The sequence below is a fragment of the Oryx dammah genome, unplaced genomic scaffold (genome assembly GCF_014754425.2).
Source record: "Oryx dammah isolate SB20612 unplaced genomic scaffold, SCBI_Odam_1.1 HiC_scaffold_3, whole genome shotgun sequence".
NCBI lineage: Eukaryota > Metazoa > Chordata > Mammalia > Artiodactyla > Bovidae > Oryx > Oryx dammah.
In genome coordinates, this window is record NW_024070187.1 from 112,902,864 (window position 1) to 112,918,133 (window position 15,270).

Genomic DNA, 15,270 nt, shown 5'->3' on the forward strand with positions numbered 1-15,270 from the left:
CAGTCCCTCTGCCCTCAGGCCCCTCATGCTGAACCTAAGGATCTACCTTCTCCCATGCCCAGGGGGTCCTGTGGACAGGACTGGAGGACGGGAGCGGAAAAACCCTTAAAGGAAATTCAGAGAAGCATGCTGCGTGCCCATTCCAGCTTAGCCCATTCTGAACAGACAGGGGAATGGTCACTGGGATGCATGCGGTAGCCCTGAGCGGTCAGTGGGATGTGCCTAGTCCCCCGAGCGGTCAGTGGGATGTGCGCGACTCACCTGAGCCTTCACAGGAATGGGCTTGATTCACCCGAACGATCAGTGGGATGTGCACCGTTCCCCTGAGCGGTCAGTGGGGTGCGTCCGGTTCACCTGAGCTAATCGTGCAGAGGCTCTGGGGCCCAGGACAGACCCAGCAGCAGGGCCCACAGAGGCCGAGGGTGACGGGAGCAGGGCCTGAGGATGCCCACAGCTTCCGTGATGGGGCCCCTGTCCTAGGACATGCCCCGTGGCTGGACCCTGGGTCGGAGGTCAGTGTGAGGGGTCACCGCTCCTTGCATTACACACGTGGTGACAGGACCACCCCCGGGGGAAAAAGTGGGGACAAGTCTGAGGGGCTTCTCTGGGAGGACGGAAGTGCTCATGCGGACAGTGTCCTCCAAGTGGTAAGAGGCTGCCTCTGGGGCAGCAAGTGTCCGGGGGCTGTGTGCGTGCTGTGTGTGTCTATGTGAGCATCTGTGTGTGTCTATGTGGTGTGTGTGTATGTGTTCTCTGTGGGTCGTGTGCGTCTGTGTGTGTGTGTGTGTCCATCTGTCTACCGTTGGGTGGGTCCGGTACCACACGCCCACCCCACCCGGGGAGTCCTCGCTGCAGACCTAGACAAGCTGTGGGAAGAGGGGCGTGCACATGGGCCCGGCCAGGGGACACGCCAGGGGCAGGGCTGTCTGGGCTACATTCTCGCGTCCCCACATTCAGGGGGCGGGGAGGGTGTGCTCAAAGCAGCTGCCAGGAGAGGGCAGAAGACGCCAGCCCCTCGTGTGACCCCCAAAGCACTCACGGTGCTGAGGGCACCATCAGAGGCAACCGTGGGTTACCAACAGTGGGGGTGCAAGAACTCGCCAGGAGAGGAGGTGGGCGCTGGGCACCCGCGGCTCATGACGGTCCTTGTTAGGCTCCAGGTCATAGGAGAAGGGAGTCAGGAAGGCCTTAACAAGGGTCTGATCCCTCTGAGTGACCCCATTGCCCCTGTCCCCCTAACCCTGGGGTCTCCCTGGGAGCTGGAGGCAGACAGAGGAGGGGTGTTGCTGGGTGGTGGTCTGGCCCTCGGTGGGGCAGCAGGCAGAGGCGGGCAGGCGGGTGAGCGGGGTCCCCAGGGCCCCCTCCTCCTGGCCAAGTGGTCCCCAAGCTGTGGGACCCACACTAGCCCTGGGAGCTGTTAGTACGCGTGTGCTGGGGAGGGTGTGTGGGGTGGGGGGTATCGAGTACCTACCCGGTGGTCCAAGCCATTCTTGCCATGTCCTGTGACAGGGTCAGACTTGGAATAGGGAAACCCTGGAACAGACACAGCACAGCTGTCACGCAGGCGGCCAGGCTCGGCCGGGCGCGGGAAAGGGGCATGCCCATGTGGGTGGGGGGGTGACTGGGTGACACGGGGGGGCCCTGAACATTCCACCTGCCTCATTCCAGACCCTGATGCCCCGGGAACTGACTGAAGATGGACACGGGAAGGGGGTGTGTCCCCAAGCCCACCCTTGACCCCGGGAACGCCATGGAGCCTTACCCAGCCTGGCAGGCACACGTGTCCTGTCACCTGGCCAGCTCCTCACCCAGCTGACCAGGAGAGCTGGGGGCAGAGGGGTGAAGGGGCCCTGTGTGGGCAGGGCTGGGCCACCTTGAGCCAGAGGTAACCAGCGGAAGCCCAGCTCCACCAGAGATGGCCTGCAGACTACCTTTCAAAACCCTTGAACTGTTTGCAATTGGGGGTTTTCATATTAAAATCCTAATTTCTAACTTCTCAAGGGGCCAGTCTGAGACACGGGGCTCTGAATTCTCTGTACAAATCCCACACCTGGTCCCCCTCCATCACTCACCTTCCTGGCTCCCCTGCAGGGGTGGGGGTGTGCCCAGGACTTTGAGACACCTCCCCTCCCCCGCCCCATCATTAACCACTTCAGTGCCATGTCTAGAGAGAACAGAGCGGAAGTTCCTGGCTCAGAGATGAGTGTGGGATGTGGCCCGAGAGGGGAACAAAGGGCAGAGCTGGGGTCCCTGGGGGGCGGGGGACCCCTCCCCACCCTGGGAGAGCAGACATCCCCCGGATGTCTGAACATCTGTCTTTCCATAGTCTGTCTTTCCATAGCCCGTGAAGAGCAGCAGCCACGTCTGGTGATTCCAGGGGATCCCCATTCCCAGCACGCGCTCCTGGGAGCCACCGGAATGTCCCCAAGGACAGAGGACGGAGGCCCCTGGAGGTGAGGCAGGCACTGTGCGCAGAACGCCTGCCAGCGCCACCGTCCTGCGGCCCACTCCAGGAAGGCCAGCTTCCGAACAGAGGGTGCTGTTAATCCGGATGCCTGTCTCCTGGGGATTGGCAGAGGGAGGGGTGAGAAGACCTTCTGAACAGGCCACATTCGCAGGAAGGGCTTCAGCTGGGGGCCTGCCTCGGGGACACGTGTGTCCCGGGATGGCCTGTGGGAAGGTTCCGGGTCAGAAGGGGCCCTTTACAACGTCAAGGGCAGGGATCTCAAACTTGTTTTAGCCAAGGAGCCTTCTCGTCACAGGAAACCTGTGTGAAAACTGATCCGGGAAACCGGAGACAGCAGAGCTGGAGAAAGCAAAGCGGGTGAGGCGCCCGGGCCAGGCCCACTGGGCGCCTCTCACTCCTGCCGTCACCCTGGGCCCCGCCGGGAACTGACCCAGCTGGCTTCTCCCATTTCACGGAAAGGGGGACAGAGGCCCAGGGCCACAGAGGAAGCTGGCCAACCTCACCCGGTCCTGAGCCGCAAGATGAGGCCTCCCGACTTACAGTCCCGGGGTCCCTCCAGGACACACCTGCTCCCCAGGTTATGCACAGAGCCAGAACTCTTGGGGGTGTGAGGCTGAGGGCCTAAGGGGCCCTCAGCAGAGACCCAGGAACTCCTGATCAGCCAAGGGTGCTGGCAGCACGTCTCAAAGCGGGGTCTCCAAAGAGCGGCGCCAGTCTTGCCCAGGAACTTGTCAGAAACGGCAGATTCTCAGGCCCCGCCGCAGACTTACAGACACAGAATTCTGGGTCAGGGGTCCTGAAGCCTGTGTTTTACAAGCCCTCCAGGGCATTCTGAAGCTCACTAAGGCTTGGCACCCCTTAGGGCCCCGGGACCAGCTATGTCCTCTCCTCTAGTCTTATCTGCTCTAAACCAGTGATTCTCCACCCGGAAGCCATCACCAGACCAGCTTCTAAAACTCCCTGTGCTCAGGCTGCCAGCCTCTGTCTCAGCATCCTACGCTCGCATTAAGTGTAGAGACCTTACTTCCATCAGGCCACTTCATTTTCCTGACTCATCAGCTATGACTGTCTTAGCTCTTTCTTCTTTCTACCTGCCTTGAGCGTCCGTATTGCATGCTGCTATAATTTTTGATCAACAATGACTTAAGAAACTCATCAAAATGAAAGACAGTTTGTTATGTTGACCTCTATTTTTACCTACTTGGATGTTCTTCCTTTCTGAATTTCCGAGCCCTCTTATCACTTCCCGAATGGAGAATGTCCTTTAGACAAGTATGCTTGCCAGCGAAAGCATTGCTGAGTTTTCCTTTGTCTGAGAAGGTCTCCATGTTCCATTCATTCCTGAAGGATATTTCCACCCAAGATAGAATTCGCATCGACAGCAAATGTCTCTCTGCACCTGTAAAATGTGCCATCTTGCTCTGGCCTCTGTGGTTTCTGGCGGGAAGTTGGCTGGGAGGGAGTATAAAGTGTCTTTTCTCTTGAACTACTTTCAAGATTGTTTTTTCTGTCTTCTGGTTCTGAAGCTTAAGTATGGTTGTGGATAACTTTGGGCTTAATCTACTTGCGGTTCACTCAGTTTCTTGAGTCAGTAGGTTTATGTCTGTTTGCCAAATTTTTTGTTTTCAGGCAATATTTCTGTGAATATTTTTTGGACCCATTTTCTCCCTCTGTGTCTCCAATGACATGTGTTATCCTACAGGTCTCTGAGGTTCTGTTCAGTCTTTCTTCCTATTTTGTCTCTGCTGTTCAGGTTGGATCATTGCTCTTGTTCTGTCTTCAAGCTTGGAGCCTCTCCTCTGACATATCCTCCTCTTCTGTTAGGGAGCCCACCTGTGAATTTTTAAATCTTGCATATTCTATTTTTCAGTTCCATCATTTCCATTGAATTCTTTTTTTTTTTTTTTTTTAGAATTTGTATTCCTTCTGTGAGACTTTCCTTTTTTTTTTTTTTTAACTTTTTCAATTGTTTCAAGAGTATTTGTAATTGTTTGTTGAAGCATTTTTGTGATGACTGTCTTAAAAATCCTCCTCAGATAATTCTAATGTCTTTTCAGTGTTAGGGTATGCTTTGAACTATGGTGCTGGAGAAGACTTTTGAGAGTCCCTTGGACAGTAAGCAGATCAAACCAGTCCATCCTAAAGGAATATTTATTGGAAGGACAGATGCTGAAACTCCAATACTTGGGCCACCTGATGTGAAGAGTCAGCTCATTGGAAAAGACCCTGATGCTGGAAACGATTGAGGGCAGGAGGAGAAGGGGACGACAGAGAATGAGATGGTTGGATGGCATCACTGACTCAATGGACACGACTGAGCAAACTCCAGGAGACAGTGGAGGACAGGGAAGCCTGGTGTGCTGCAGTCCATGGGGTCGCAAAGAGTCGGACAACAACAAGATGTGCTGACTGTCTTTTCTCATTCAAATAGTTATGTTCATGGTTTTTGGTGCAATGAGTGATTTTCTCCTGTATCCTAGACATGAAAATTTTATGCCAGGAGACTTGGATCTTGGTTAAGTCTTCCATGTTAGCAGGCCATCTCCCTGTTTAGGTTTAACATGTAGGGCCTGCCTTATTGTGGACTGTGCTTCTGAAGACGAGTCAGTTTTCAGAATGCTTGTTAAACTGCTCCTCTGGTCTTCAGAGTGCACCTGGTGTTGCTGGTAACACCCTGGTGATGAAAGGTGCTTTCCTGCTTGCTCTGTGCCCTGAGGTGGGGGTGGGAGGCACTGGCCAGAGATAGAGAGTGTCTCCCGGCCAGGGAGGGCAGTTTGCTTGCCCTCCTTGTCTGCGGCATGGCCGGCGGGAGGCACAGGTCCTGCGTTTTCCTTCATGTGCTCAGGTCTGGCCAGTCCGCCTTCCTCTTTCCAGAGTTCTATGGACATCCACCCTGTTGCTCTAGGCCTTTCCACTCTACTGAGTGGAGAAGGCAGGGAGAGAAGAGTCTCCACTTATCACATCCCTGGGGTGCTATTAAGACCCATTAGAATTGGTTTCTCTTGGGATGGGACCAGCCATCGGTAGATTTCAGGGGTCCTTGGATCCTGGGTGCAGCCAGGATTGAGAACTACCAGGTTAATCCCTTCACACATTCAGAGATTTTACGTGACCATCACAAGCCAAGGCATTACACATGAGCCCATTTTACAGGTGAGGAAGCTAAGGCCCAGGGAAACTAAATGACCTGCTGCTGCTGCTAAGTCGCTTCAGTCGTGTCCGACTCTGTGCGACCCCATGGACGGCAGCCCACCAGGCTCCCCCGTCCCTGGGATTCTCCAGGCAAGAGCACTGGAGTGGGTTGCCATTGCCGTCTCCGAACTAAATGACCTATAGAAGGTCTAATGATTACTTATGAAGAGGATGAGACAAGCTCCCAGGACTCTATACTTTCTCCCCCAGTAACCCTCTCTGCTACAGGAGCTCTGCCCTGGTAAGGGTCTGCAGGCGTGGGAGTCTTGTGGGGGCCTGCCTGTCAGCTGGCGTCGGCTGGCCTTAAGAGCATGTGTGGCGTGTGGATCAGAGGGAGACAGCTGGCACATACAAAAAGCAGGTCAGTGGCAGCTGGGCACTCGGGGCCCTGAGTTGCAACAGGCCCTAGAGGCCCTGCACGCCTGCCCACACCCCATTTCCAAGCTCAGCCTAACCAGGCCCCCTTGCCACCTCCTCCCAGAAGCCCTCCTGTGGCAACCTTGCCCTCAGCATTCTGCTGGGACCGCTTGTGGGGCCCTGAGTGGTGTCTCCTTGGGTCTGTCCCTCTTCTGGGCTGGCTCATCCGAGGTTAGAGTAATCACTGAATGGATGGGCAAGGAGAGGCCCCTTGCAGGTGGATGACTGTTCCAGGTGCAGCTCGAGACACACGGCCCCTCCAGGATGCCTTGTGGATAAGGGGCAGGGAGCTGTTCCCCTGGGCAGATCTCGGTCAGCTTCACCAGCACAGCACGGGTTTTGCTTCACTGATTACGGATACGGAAGTCTGCAGCTGCACGGCCCTGCTCAGGTTCAGGTCCCCTCTCGGCACCTCAGTATCCCCATCCAAGGAAGGAGGGCCTGGAACCACCTTCAGCCCCAAGGAACATGGGCAGGAGGCCCCTTGGGCAACCTGAGCTTCAGGCTTCAGACGCACGTGAGAGGGGTCCATTTCAGGCTCACCGCGGCTGGCCCGTGGACCTGACCAGCTCTGCGTGACACCCCAGGGCTCAGCCCACAGGATGCTCACGTTGGAGCCCCAAAGCCCAGGTGCTTCCTGCCAGGAAGACTGCACCATGCCCGCCTTCACAGACGAAGCGATGGCAACTCCACACTCAGAGAGGTTTGCTCTTGTACCCAGGGTCACGCAGCAAGGGAGAAGCCAGGATTCACCCCCAGGGGCACTGGCACCCCAATCTAGCCACCTCCATTGACCCCTCACGTGATCTCGTGTCCACGGTCACTGCCATGGTGCCCCCACCATGCTGGGACCCATGAACGAAAGTAGGCTCTGCTCAGGGAAGCCCTGGGCACCCGCTGCCCCACGGGCACTCACTGGGGGGCTGCTGCAGGCACAGAGGAGGCGCAGCCCCCGGGGGCTGACGGTCCTTGGGGGGGAAAGGACACGGAAGGCCCCAGATAAGGTGCTCCCTGCCGGGGCTGGGAGAGGAGAGACAGAGCTCACAGGTGGGTACCGTGAGACCCAGAGCTGGATTGTGGGGGGTCATAAGAAGCCTGAGAGCTGTGACCCGAGATGTGGGCTCTCACCCCTGGGCACCTGAGGGTCTGGGCTGGCCTGTGTCCCTGCTCACAAATCCGAGGTCACACACATCAGGTCCCCATGCTGGGGGCAAGCCTGTCCAGCATGGGGGACACAGGGACCTTTGCTGAAAGCAGAGTCCCAGCCAGCCCCCAGGGAATGGCAGGGGGGCTCTGCCCTCACATTCGAGGGGGCTTCTCTTGGGCCAAGGTCCCCTCCCTGACGTCTGGAGCCCCCACTGCTCTTGCTGGGACTGAACGTGAGTGGGAGGGCATGGGGCAGGCTGTCCGTCCAGATGGAGGCCAGGCAGGCCACACTCTCCCGGCTCTCTCTGCCCCAGGGGCCCCTCGGCTGCTTGCGGGACGCTGGGCGCCTGACCCGAGCCTTCCAGCCCCCTTGGGCCTTTCTCGCCCAGGCTTCCCCCATTTCCCCCCACCCTGGCCCTGGCTTTCTCCACCCCTGGAGCTCTCCGGGGGCTTCCCCTGCCCTTGCTTTCTCTCCACCCTTGCCCCAGGTCCTGCAGGAAAGGGGAATGGAGGAGGAGGATGGGGGCAGAGGTGGGTGTTGAACAGGAGAATCACAGCTTCTCTGGGCCCCAGACCCTTTGGAAAAAGCAATGCCGCTCCGGAACCCACCTGGTGGGGGTGGGGGCTGGGTCTCAGGTTGCCCACACCCCACCTCTAGGCCTGCCTGGGAGCCAAGGGCCCCGGGGACTCTGCCTCCAGGCTAGACCTCTCCTGAGGGCCCCGCCTGCCCATCCACCTCCATGCAGCTCTGGCTGGGTGTCTCCCGTCCTGTCTAGACAGGAAGAGCCCACCTTGCTCCTGCCCCGCCTCTGAGTAAAGGTGACCCCGCCCACCTGAGCCAGGACGACCTGGACGGTCATTCTTGATCCTACACGCTCCCCCTTGACTGCTCACACCGGTCCTGGGCTCGGACCGCTCAAGGGGCTTCCCCGCGGCTCCTCTGGGCCCCGCAGTCCCTTTCGCCCTGGCCTGGCAGCCTCTAGTCTATGTTCTGCAAAGCTGCCTGTCTGCATTTAAATGGGTAAAACTGTCAGCCTCATCTCCCGCTCACAACCCTGCTGCCCTGACTCTGGTCCCTGAAGATAGAGAAGAAAGTTCGCAGCCACCGCACACGGACCACTGGCTTCTGGCCGCCGCCCCCAGCCTCCTGTTTCCCAAACAGCCACCTCGCTTCTCGCCCCGAGCCCCGGAGCAGGCTGCTCGGAGGGTCCTTCCCTGGGACACCCCCAGGACATCCTCAGAAGCCTCCTCCATGACGCCCCCCTCCCCGCCAAGCCTGGATGACTTCAGTGTGCCCGCCCTCGACAGTCCTGCTGGGGGCTCAGTCAGAGGCGGCCCGGGCGCTGCTGAGAACCCGTAGGCCCACCCACCACTCACAGGCCAGGCCGGGCCCTCCCATGGCCCCTAAAGCCCTTGGCGACCCTACACATCCCAGCCCCCACGCCACCCGCGGCCCAGCAGCCAGGCTTCACCTTTGTGGGGAGGGTCCTCTCCCCCAGATATCTCACTCTTCGAGCCTGCTCACTCAGCGCCCTCCTCCCCCAAGCCTGGCTGGGCCTGGCCCCCTGACTTGCAGGCGCTATGTCGCTCAGCTGTGTCCGACTCTTAGCGACCCATGGACTGCAGCATGCCAGGCTTCCCTGTCTTTCACCATCTCCCAGAGCTTGCTCAAACTCATGTCCATCGAGTCGGTGATGCCGTCCAGCATGCAAAGGCAGGCGCCATACGCCTCACCTTTTCATCTGGACTTTGTGTCACCGACCCCCTGCCCCCAGCTCTAGACCATCAGCTCCTGGTTGGGGGGGCAGTGCTGTCTGTGCAGACTCTGCTGTGCCCCCAGCACACATCCAGGGTCAGGGTGCGGGAGCCCTCACCAAAGCTTGGTTGAGGTTGGGTGGCCGCGCCCTGCCTCCAGGCCTTCTCTTGCTTGTCCGACAAGGAGGGCCAGGACTGACGTCCCATCAGTGTGATGCTCGTGGATTCTGCCCCCTGGGTCTCAGGTCACAACTCCCAGAACTGAGCACACCCCCATGCTCTGAAATTCACATGGGGTTGGCACACCATAAATCGGTTCTCTCTCTCTTTCCGCCGTGGACTAGGCAACGTGAGAACAATCTGTTTTTCTCCATAGCCTGGAAACTCCCAAGGACTAAGAGGACAGGGAAAGCCACTTCAGAGCGGGCCTGACCCCCGCTTTCCTGCTGCTGTTAGCAGGGAGAGACAGATAAACAGAGATGCTGTCTCCCAACCTTCCCTGCTGGGCACTGGGGCTGGCGACCCAGGGGGCAGGCTCAGACCCCAGCTTCCAGCCAGGCCCTGACTGGGTGGGCAGCAGGCGGCAGACAAGTGGACGGGACTCCACGGGGTCGGACACGCAGAAGGTGGCACAAGATGGCAAAGTCACAGGCAGGGTGGGGGGCGCTGGCCCCCACGGGACCAGCCCTCTGTGCCGCCTTGGTTTCCATGAAGAGAGGTCCTCCCCTGACCTCCAAGCCCACCCTAACTCCACCCTAACTGCCGATTCCCTTCCGGAGGGTGGGGTCCTCTCCAGGGCTCACCGAGTCTTCAGGGAAGGGTCTCCGCCAGCCTGGGGCTCTGTCTGACATCAGCACACCTTTGACCCCCTGAGTAGGGGGAACGTGGGGAACCTCAAAAGGGAGAACAGGACTCGAAGGGCCAGGGAGGGGCGGCTAGAGCAGCAGCAGGCCGGGCCACAGGGCCCAGGCCAGGGGAGGGGCCCACACCTCCTGGTGTCCTTCATCCTGTGACCCGCATCTTGTGAGGCTCAAGACCCTCTCCTTGTAACAGAAAATCAGTACCATTCCTTTCCTGGGCAAAAATCAGATTCAGAAATAATACAACTGACTACATGCAAGAAAGCAAGCAAGCAAGTGAAAGCGTTGGTTTGGTTGTTCAGTCATGTCCAGCTCTTTGTGACCCCGTGGGCTGTAGCCTGCCAGGCTCCTCTGTCCATGGGATTCTCCAGGCAAGAATCCTGGAGTGGGTTGCTGTTCCTTTCTCCAGGGCATCTTCCCAACCCCAGGGATCGAACCTGGGTCTCCCGCATTGCAGGCAGATTCGTCACCAACTGAGCCTCCAGGGAAGCCCAGACAACTGTGCGCAGAGTAGATAATGAACACTGGAGTGGGGTGCCATTTCCTTCTCCAGGGGAACTTCCTGACCCAGGGATCAAACCCAGGTCTCCCACATTGCGGGCAGACGCTTTAACCTCTGAGCCACCAGGGAAGGCCAGATAATGCCCTGGGTGTAGCATAAAGGAAAAGAACTGCAGTCTATCATAAAACGTGTGTTTCGGTGAGATCTCTTTGGAGGGACGAGCCGTGCCGGCTGAGAACCACCGTCTTAGAGGAGGGAGATATCACACAGTTTTCTCAGTCATCTGCTTCCCTGTGGAAGAGCAGGGACTGGGCCATATCCACCACCTCCTCTCTGCTGCCTAGCGCTGTGCCCAGCACATAGCAGCTGCTCAGTTAATGTTCGGTGAAGGGATGGGTAAGTGACTGAACGATGAATTCAGCCTCAGGTGGGATGTGCTGATGGTGTCATGAGCGGGATGAGGTCGCGCCCGGCCCCTGTGAGCCCACGGAAGACCCCAGGTGGGCGGCGGGGTGTGTGTGCTGGCTCCCAGCAGCGCCTCTGCCTGTCCCAGCTCCCTGCGCACTTCTCCAAGACGGGGTCTCCCCCTCAGTGCCCCGCACAGTGTCTGGCACAGAGTGGGTGCTCAATAAATACCCGTTGAATTTAGCACATCTCAATTCAACAAACATTTATTGAGCGCCCACTGTGTTGAGTGTCACAGTCCTACCCTCCTCTGGCACGCTATGGATGACGTCCCGGGATGCAGGCGGGTCTGCCTTGCTGTGTGCAAACCGCTTTGTTCAGTAATAACTGCAAATAAAACTGGTGTTGATGGACTCACCACTAGGGGCCACTTGCATTTTCTCAATGCAACTTGAGAAAAGAAGGTGGGTGCCCCTCTGTTCTCAGTTTAGGGGTGCTGCTCATCCTGCCCAAATTTCTCAAGAGGCTGGCAGACAGCAAGGCACACCTGCCCTAGGCAGGACCAGTAGCCTGGGTCCTCCTTGCTATTTCCATGCATGATGGGAGCAGAGCGATATCACCAGGGCAGAGATGAAGTCACAGGTGCAGTGGTTAGACACCGTGGGCTTTCCATTCGCAGGAACCAATGTCAGAACACCAGCAGAAAGTGAAGCGGTGACAGAAGCATTATCACTTCTGCACAAGCATTATTATTTGTGAGCCTGCATCCCTGAAGGAGGACATGCATGCACACGCACCCGCACACAAACATATACAGATGTGCACACACGCACACACGTGCACACAATACGCACACATGCACACAAGTACAGACTTGTACACACATGCATACACACATGCACACGCAGCACATATACATGTACAAACGTGTGCACACATGTGTATACACACACGTACACACCCATGTACACACATACACAGGTGTACACACATATGCATACATACAAACACAGATGCAGGTTTTTGTACTTCAGAGGGCTCGCCCAGTTCGAGCACGAATTCCAGCACAGACACTGCGATTCCTGCAGGCCGGGCACCCCTACAGCTTGCGATGGGAACACGGCAGCAAGGAATGGGGTTGACACAGACCTCGCAGATGTGTGATTGCCCAAAACAGCTGCGCAGCCTCCAGGCTTTGCAGGGTCTACTGCCCGGGGGGAGCGCCTGGGACGACCCCAAGGCACCTTGTGTGGCACGAGATGAGGAAGCGGTGCAGGGAGGTGGGCAAACACACCCAGGTCACAGGCAGGTCCGTGCGGCACAGGGAGACCCCAGGAGGCAGCCTCTTCCTGCCTGGGCTTCTCCCCAGACGGAGCCCCCCCACTAAGCCCCAAGCCAGAGGCAGGCCACGAAAGGACTCTCTGGGGACAGCAGCTACTGCCCCCACGCCCTCCCCAAGGAGAGACTCGGGGAGGCCACCAGCCCTACAGACACGGGCCCACCCACCACCCGGCAAGGAAGGGCTGATGCTGGCAAAGCCCGCCTGAGAACTCGAGTGTCCGCTCCCGGGAGCGAACACTTTGGTGCCCCCAAGGCGGGGGCTGCTGGGGCACTGCTGGGGGTGCTCTGGGGGGCTGGCGCAGTAGGAGATCTCCACCTTCCAAACAATTGCCATTTGGAGAAGCAGAAGGGGCCACGGTTGGGGCCACAGGCAAATCCCGAACCACCCCCCGCCCTGCCCCCGCCACCCCACCCAGGCAGAGAAGGGCTCAGGGGTCTGGCTGAAGCTGCCGGGTCTGGGTCTGCCCCTCACCGCTCCTGTGAGCAGCCCTGCACCACCCTCACCCCCGCCCGCCTGCCTCGGCCTTTCCCGCCCCGCGCCGCCCAGTGAACGAGTCTTGCCGAGGGTCCTCCCTGGTGCAACCTTCCGGAGGGGATATCAGCCCTGCAGTGACTCTGGCTTTCACTCGGACAGCGGCTGCCCAGGCCGGCAAGGCGCCTACAGAGATGGCACACAAAAAGACATGCGCTTGCGGTGTTTAGACGTCTTCTTTAACAAGCGGTCGCCTGCACGCTTCCCGGCCCCTCCCATGTGGGAACATACGCGCCTTGGTTTGGGAGATGGTTCACAGTCAGGAGGATGAGGATGAGGATGGTGGTGAGGAAGAGCAGTCCATTTGCTGAGCATCTACTACGCGCCCGGCTGAGCGCTGGCGGCTCACGGCCTCCCCGCCCCGGGTGGCTAACAGCCCCTCCAGGCACACAGGTGAAACTGAGGCCCAGGACCGGCACAATGGGCCCAAGGCCAGTGTCCAGCAGGGACTTGAACTCGGGCCTCTCTCAAAGCAAAGCCAGTGTCTTTCCTGGGCTTTCTCACATGCACACCCATCCCCTCCTGGCCTTTTCTACTTCCAAACTACACCTCCAGCTGGTCCACAGAAACCCACCCACAGCCGCTGAGACCCAAAGAGTCCATCTGCCATCTCCAGTGTGCGCCAGGCAGCAGCTTGCTGCTGTTTCCTCCAAAATTCACAGCCTCCAGATGTGCAGAGCGTTACAGGGAGGCCTGCCCCACATCTGAAGGGCATGCCGACTGAGTGTCACCATCCCCCGGATCAGGCAGATGTGGGTCTTTGTCCCACCTTGCTCCCTGAGGACATGGGGTCCCAGGTCCCGGCCTCTTGCTCAGGAGGGGCACACAGTAACACGGGCCAGCGTTCTTGCACGCCACATGGGACAGCGCTGCTCTTGGCTCTGAGTCTGGACTCACCGCCTGGACCACGCTCCATCCGCTCCGGCGGAAAACAGGCCCTCACTTCCAGCCTGGAAGCCCTTTTTCCCCCGAGGACCCCAGGAGCCTGAGTCAGCCTCCTCCCAGCCGTGGAGAGTTCAGGGGGTACACTGGCACGGCCTGCAGGCAGCCTGCTGGCTCGGATGCCATCGAGGAAAGAAAGTGTGTGGCTACGGGTCTGCTTCCTACCCGACTTGCCCTTCTGTCTGTAGGTGTGCTCTCAGAGTTTTTAAGCAGCAAGGCTTAGATCTGGGGGGATCAGCTCGGGGTCATGGGCCCCTTTTCTGCAAGGCCTTTCAAGCTGCACTGACAGCCTCTCGCTCAGAAGAACCACTCACGTGAGTAGAAGTTGTCCCCTGGCACTGTCTGGGGAGGGCCTCCATCGGTCCCGCTACTGAGGGACAGAGACTGGCTGTCTAGGTCCGGAGAGTTGGTCCTCGTGTCTGCCTCCTCCTTGAGAATCAGCCAGCTGGTCTTCTGCTAAGAAAAAAAACAACCAGAAGCTCTGTGAATTTCAACTTGACCTGCAGGGGCACTGCCCCATTTTACAGATGAGGAGACTGAGGCTGGGGAGGTCAGGGCCCCAGGTGAGGTCATATGTGGCGGGAGTCGGGTAAGCCAGCCCTGGGCTCCTGCCACACTCACCCACCTTCCTTAAAAACGAACAAAGGGTCTTAGCTCTTGAGCCAGGGTGGACTCAAGATTTCTTTTCTTTTCTTTTCTTTTCTTTTCAGTCATCTCCTTGGTTAAAGAACCAAAAGTGCCTCAGACAGTAAAGAATCTGCCTGTAATGGAGGAGACCTGAGTTTAATCCCTGGGTCTGGAAGATGCCCTTGGAAAGGGAATGGCTACTCACTCCAGTATTCTTGCCTGGAGAATTCCATGGACAGAGGAGCCTAGCAGGCTACAGTCCACAGGGTCACAAAGAGTTGGACACGGCTGAGCGACTAACGCTTTCACTTTCAAGTTACACAGCAAAGAATGAGGACTTTGGTAGAAGAGGTACTATTCCTAAGTGAGAGGAGGCTGGTGGGACTGCCTCTTAAATGTGGTTCCATGTGGCCCATGCCAGACCCCTAAGGAGCAGCACCTAAGGGGAGGGGCTGCGGCTTCGAGTTGGAGAAGGCCCCCCAACACTGGGACTGCCCCTCATTACCTTCCTGTTATCCGGGTCAAAACCTCCATCCTCCCTTTCTGATCGCCTCGCAGCTGGAAGGGAAACATCAATCGGTCAAGGCAGCGTACCATCGAAGGCGGGTTCACACTTCCTGGTTCCCACTTCCCAGTCATGCTCAAAATGGAAATGAAAGAAACGTCGCCAGCACTGGTACTTTTGAGGACTGAGGAATCAGATGGGCTGGGGGACTATCCCCGCAGGAATGGGGGCTGGGGGCCTTGCATAGGATTCGCTAAAAGAAGAGCAGGTGGGTGACACGATGTCTCATTAACAATCCAGCTGACCCCTCCTTGGCCGCTTGGCATTTTGAAGATCACGCTTTTTTACCTTCCAAGTTTAACTTTAAAATAACAGAAGGGCCCTGTGGTCCAGCCCCCAGTGGGTCAGACTGCTGGGTTGAGCTTCAGAGACTTCACTGCTCAGCCCCACATGACCCATTTCTCAGATCAGAGGACTGAGACTCAGAGCCCGACGTGACTTTCTCGAGATCACAGATCAGCGAGCGGCAGAGGCTGACATGGGACTCCAAAGTCCTTCCTTTTGTCTGCCCCACCTCAC

At 58.0% G+C, this 15,270-nt stretch overlaps 1 protein-coding gene across 19 annotated transcripts in view; it reads right to left on the reverse strand.

Moving 5' to 3' along the window:
* Positions 1-15,270, reverse strand: part of ABLIM2 (actin binding LIM protein family member 2) — a 102,059-nt gene that overhangs the window by 31,891 nt on the left and 54,898 nt on the right. For 7 of the 19 annotated variants that reach the window (XM_040237613.1, XM_040237606.1, XM_040237620.1 and 4 more), the window contains 3 exons: positions 14,692-14,744; positions 13,874-14,015; positions 1,472-1,533 (listed from right to left, as the gene is read on the reverse strand). In XM_040237613.1, the coding sequence (XP_040093547.1) occupies positions 1,472-1,533; positions 13,874-14,015; positions 14,692-14,744 (257 nt within the window). The remainder of the gene's footprint in view (positions 1-1,471; positions 1,534-13,873; positions 14,016-14,691; positions 14,745-15,270) is intronic. The other 12 variants (XM_040237622.1, XM_040237617.1, XM_040237614.1 and 9 more) reach the window with 3 other exon arrangements.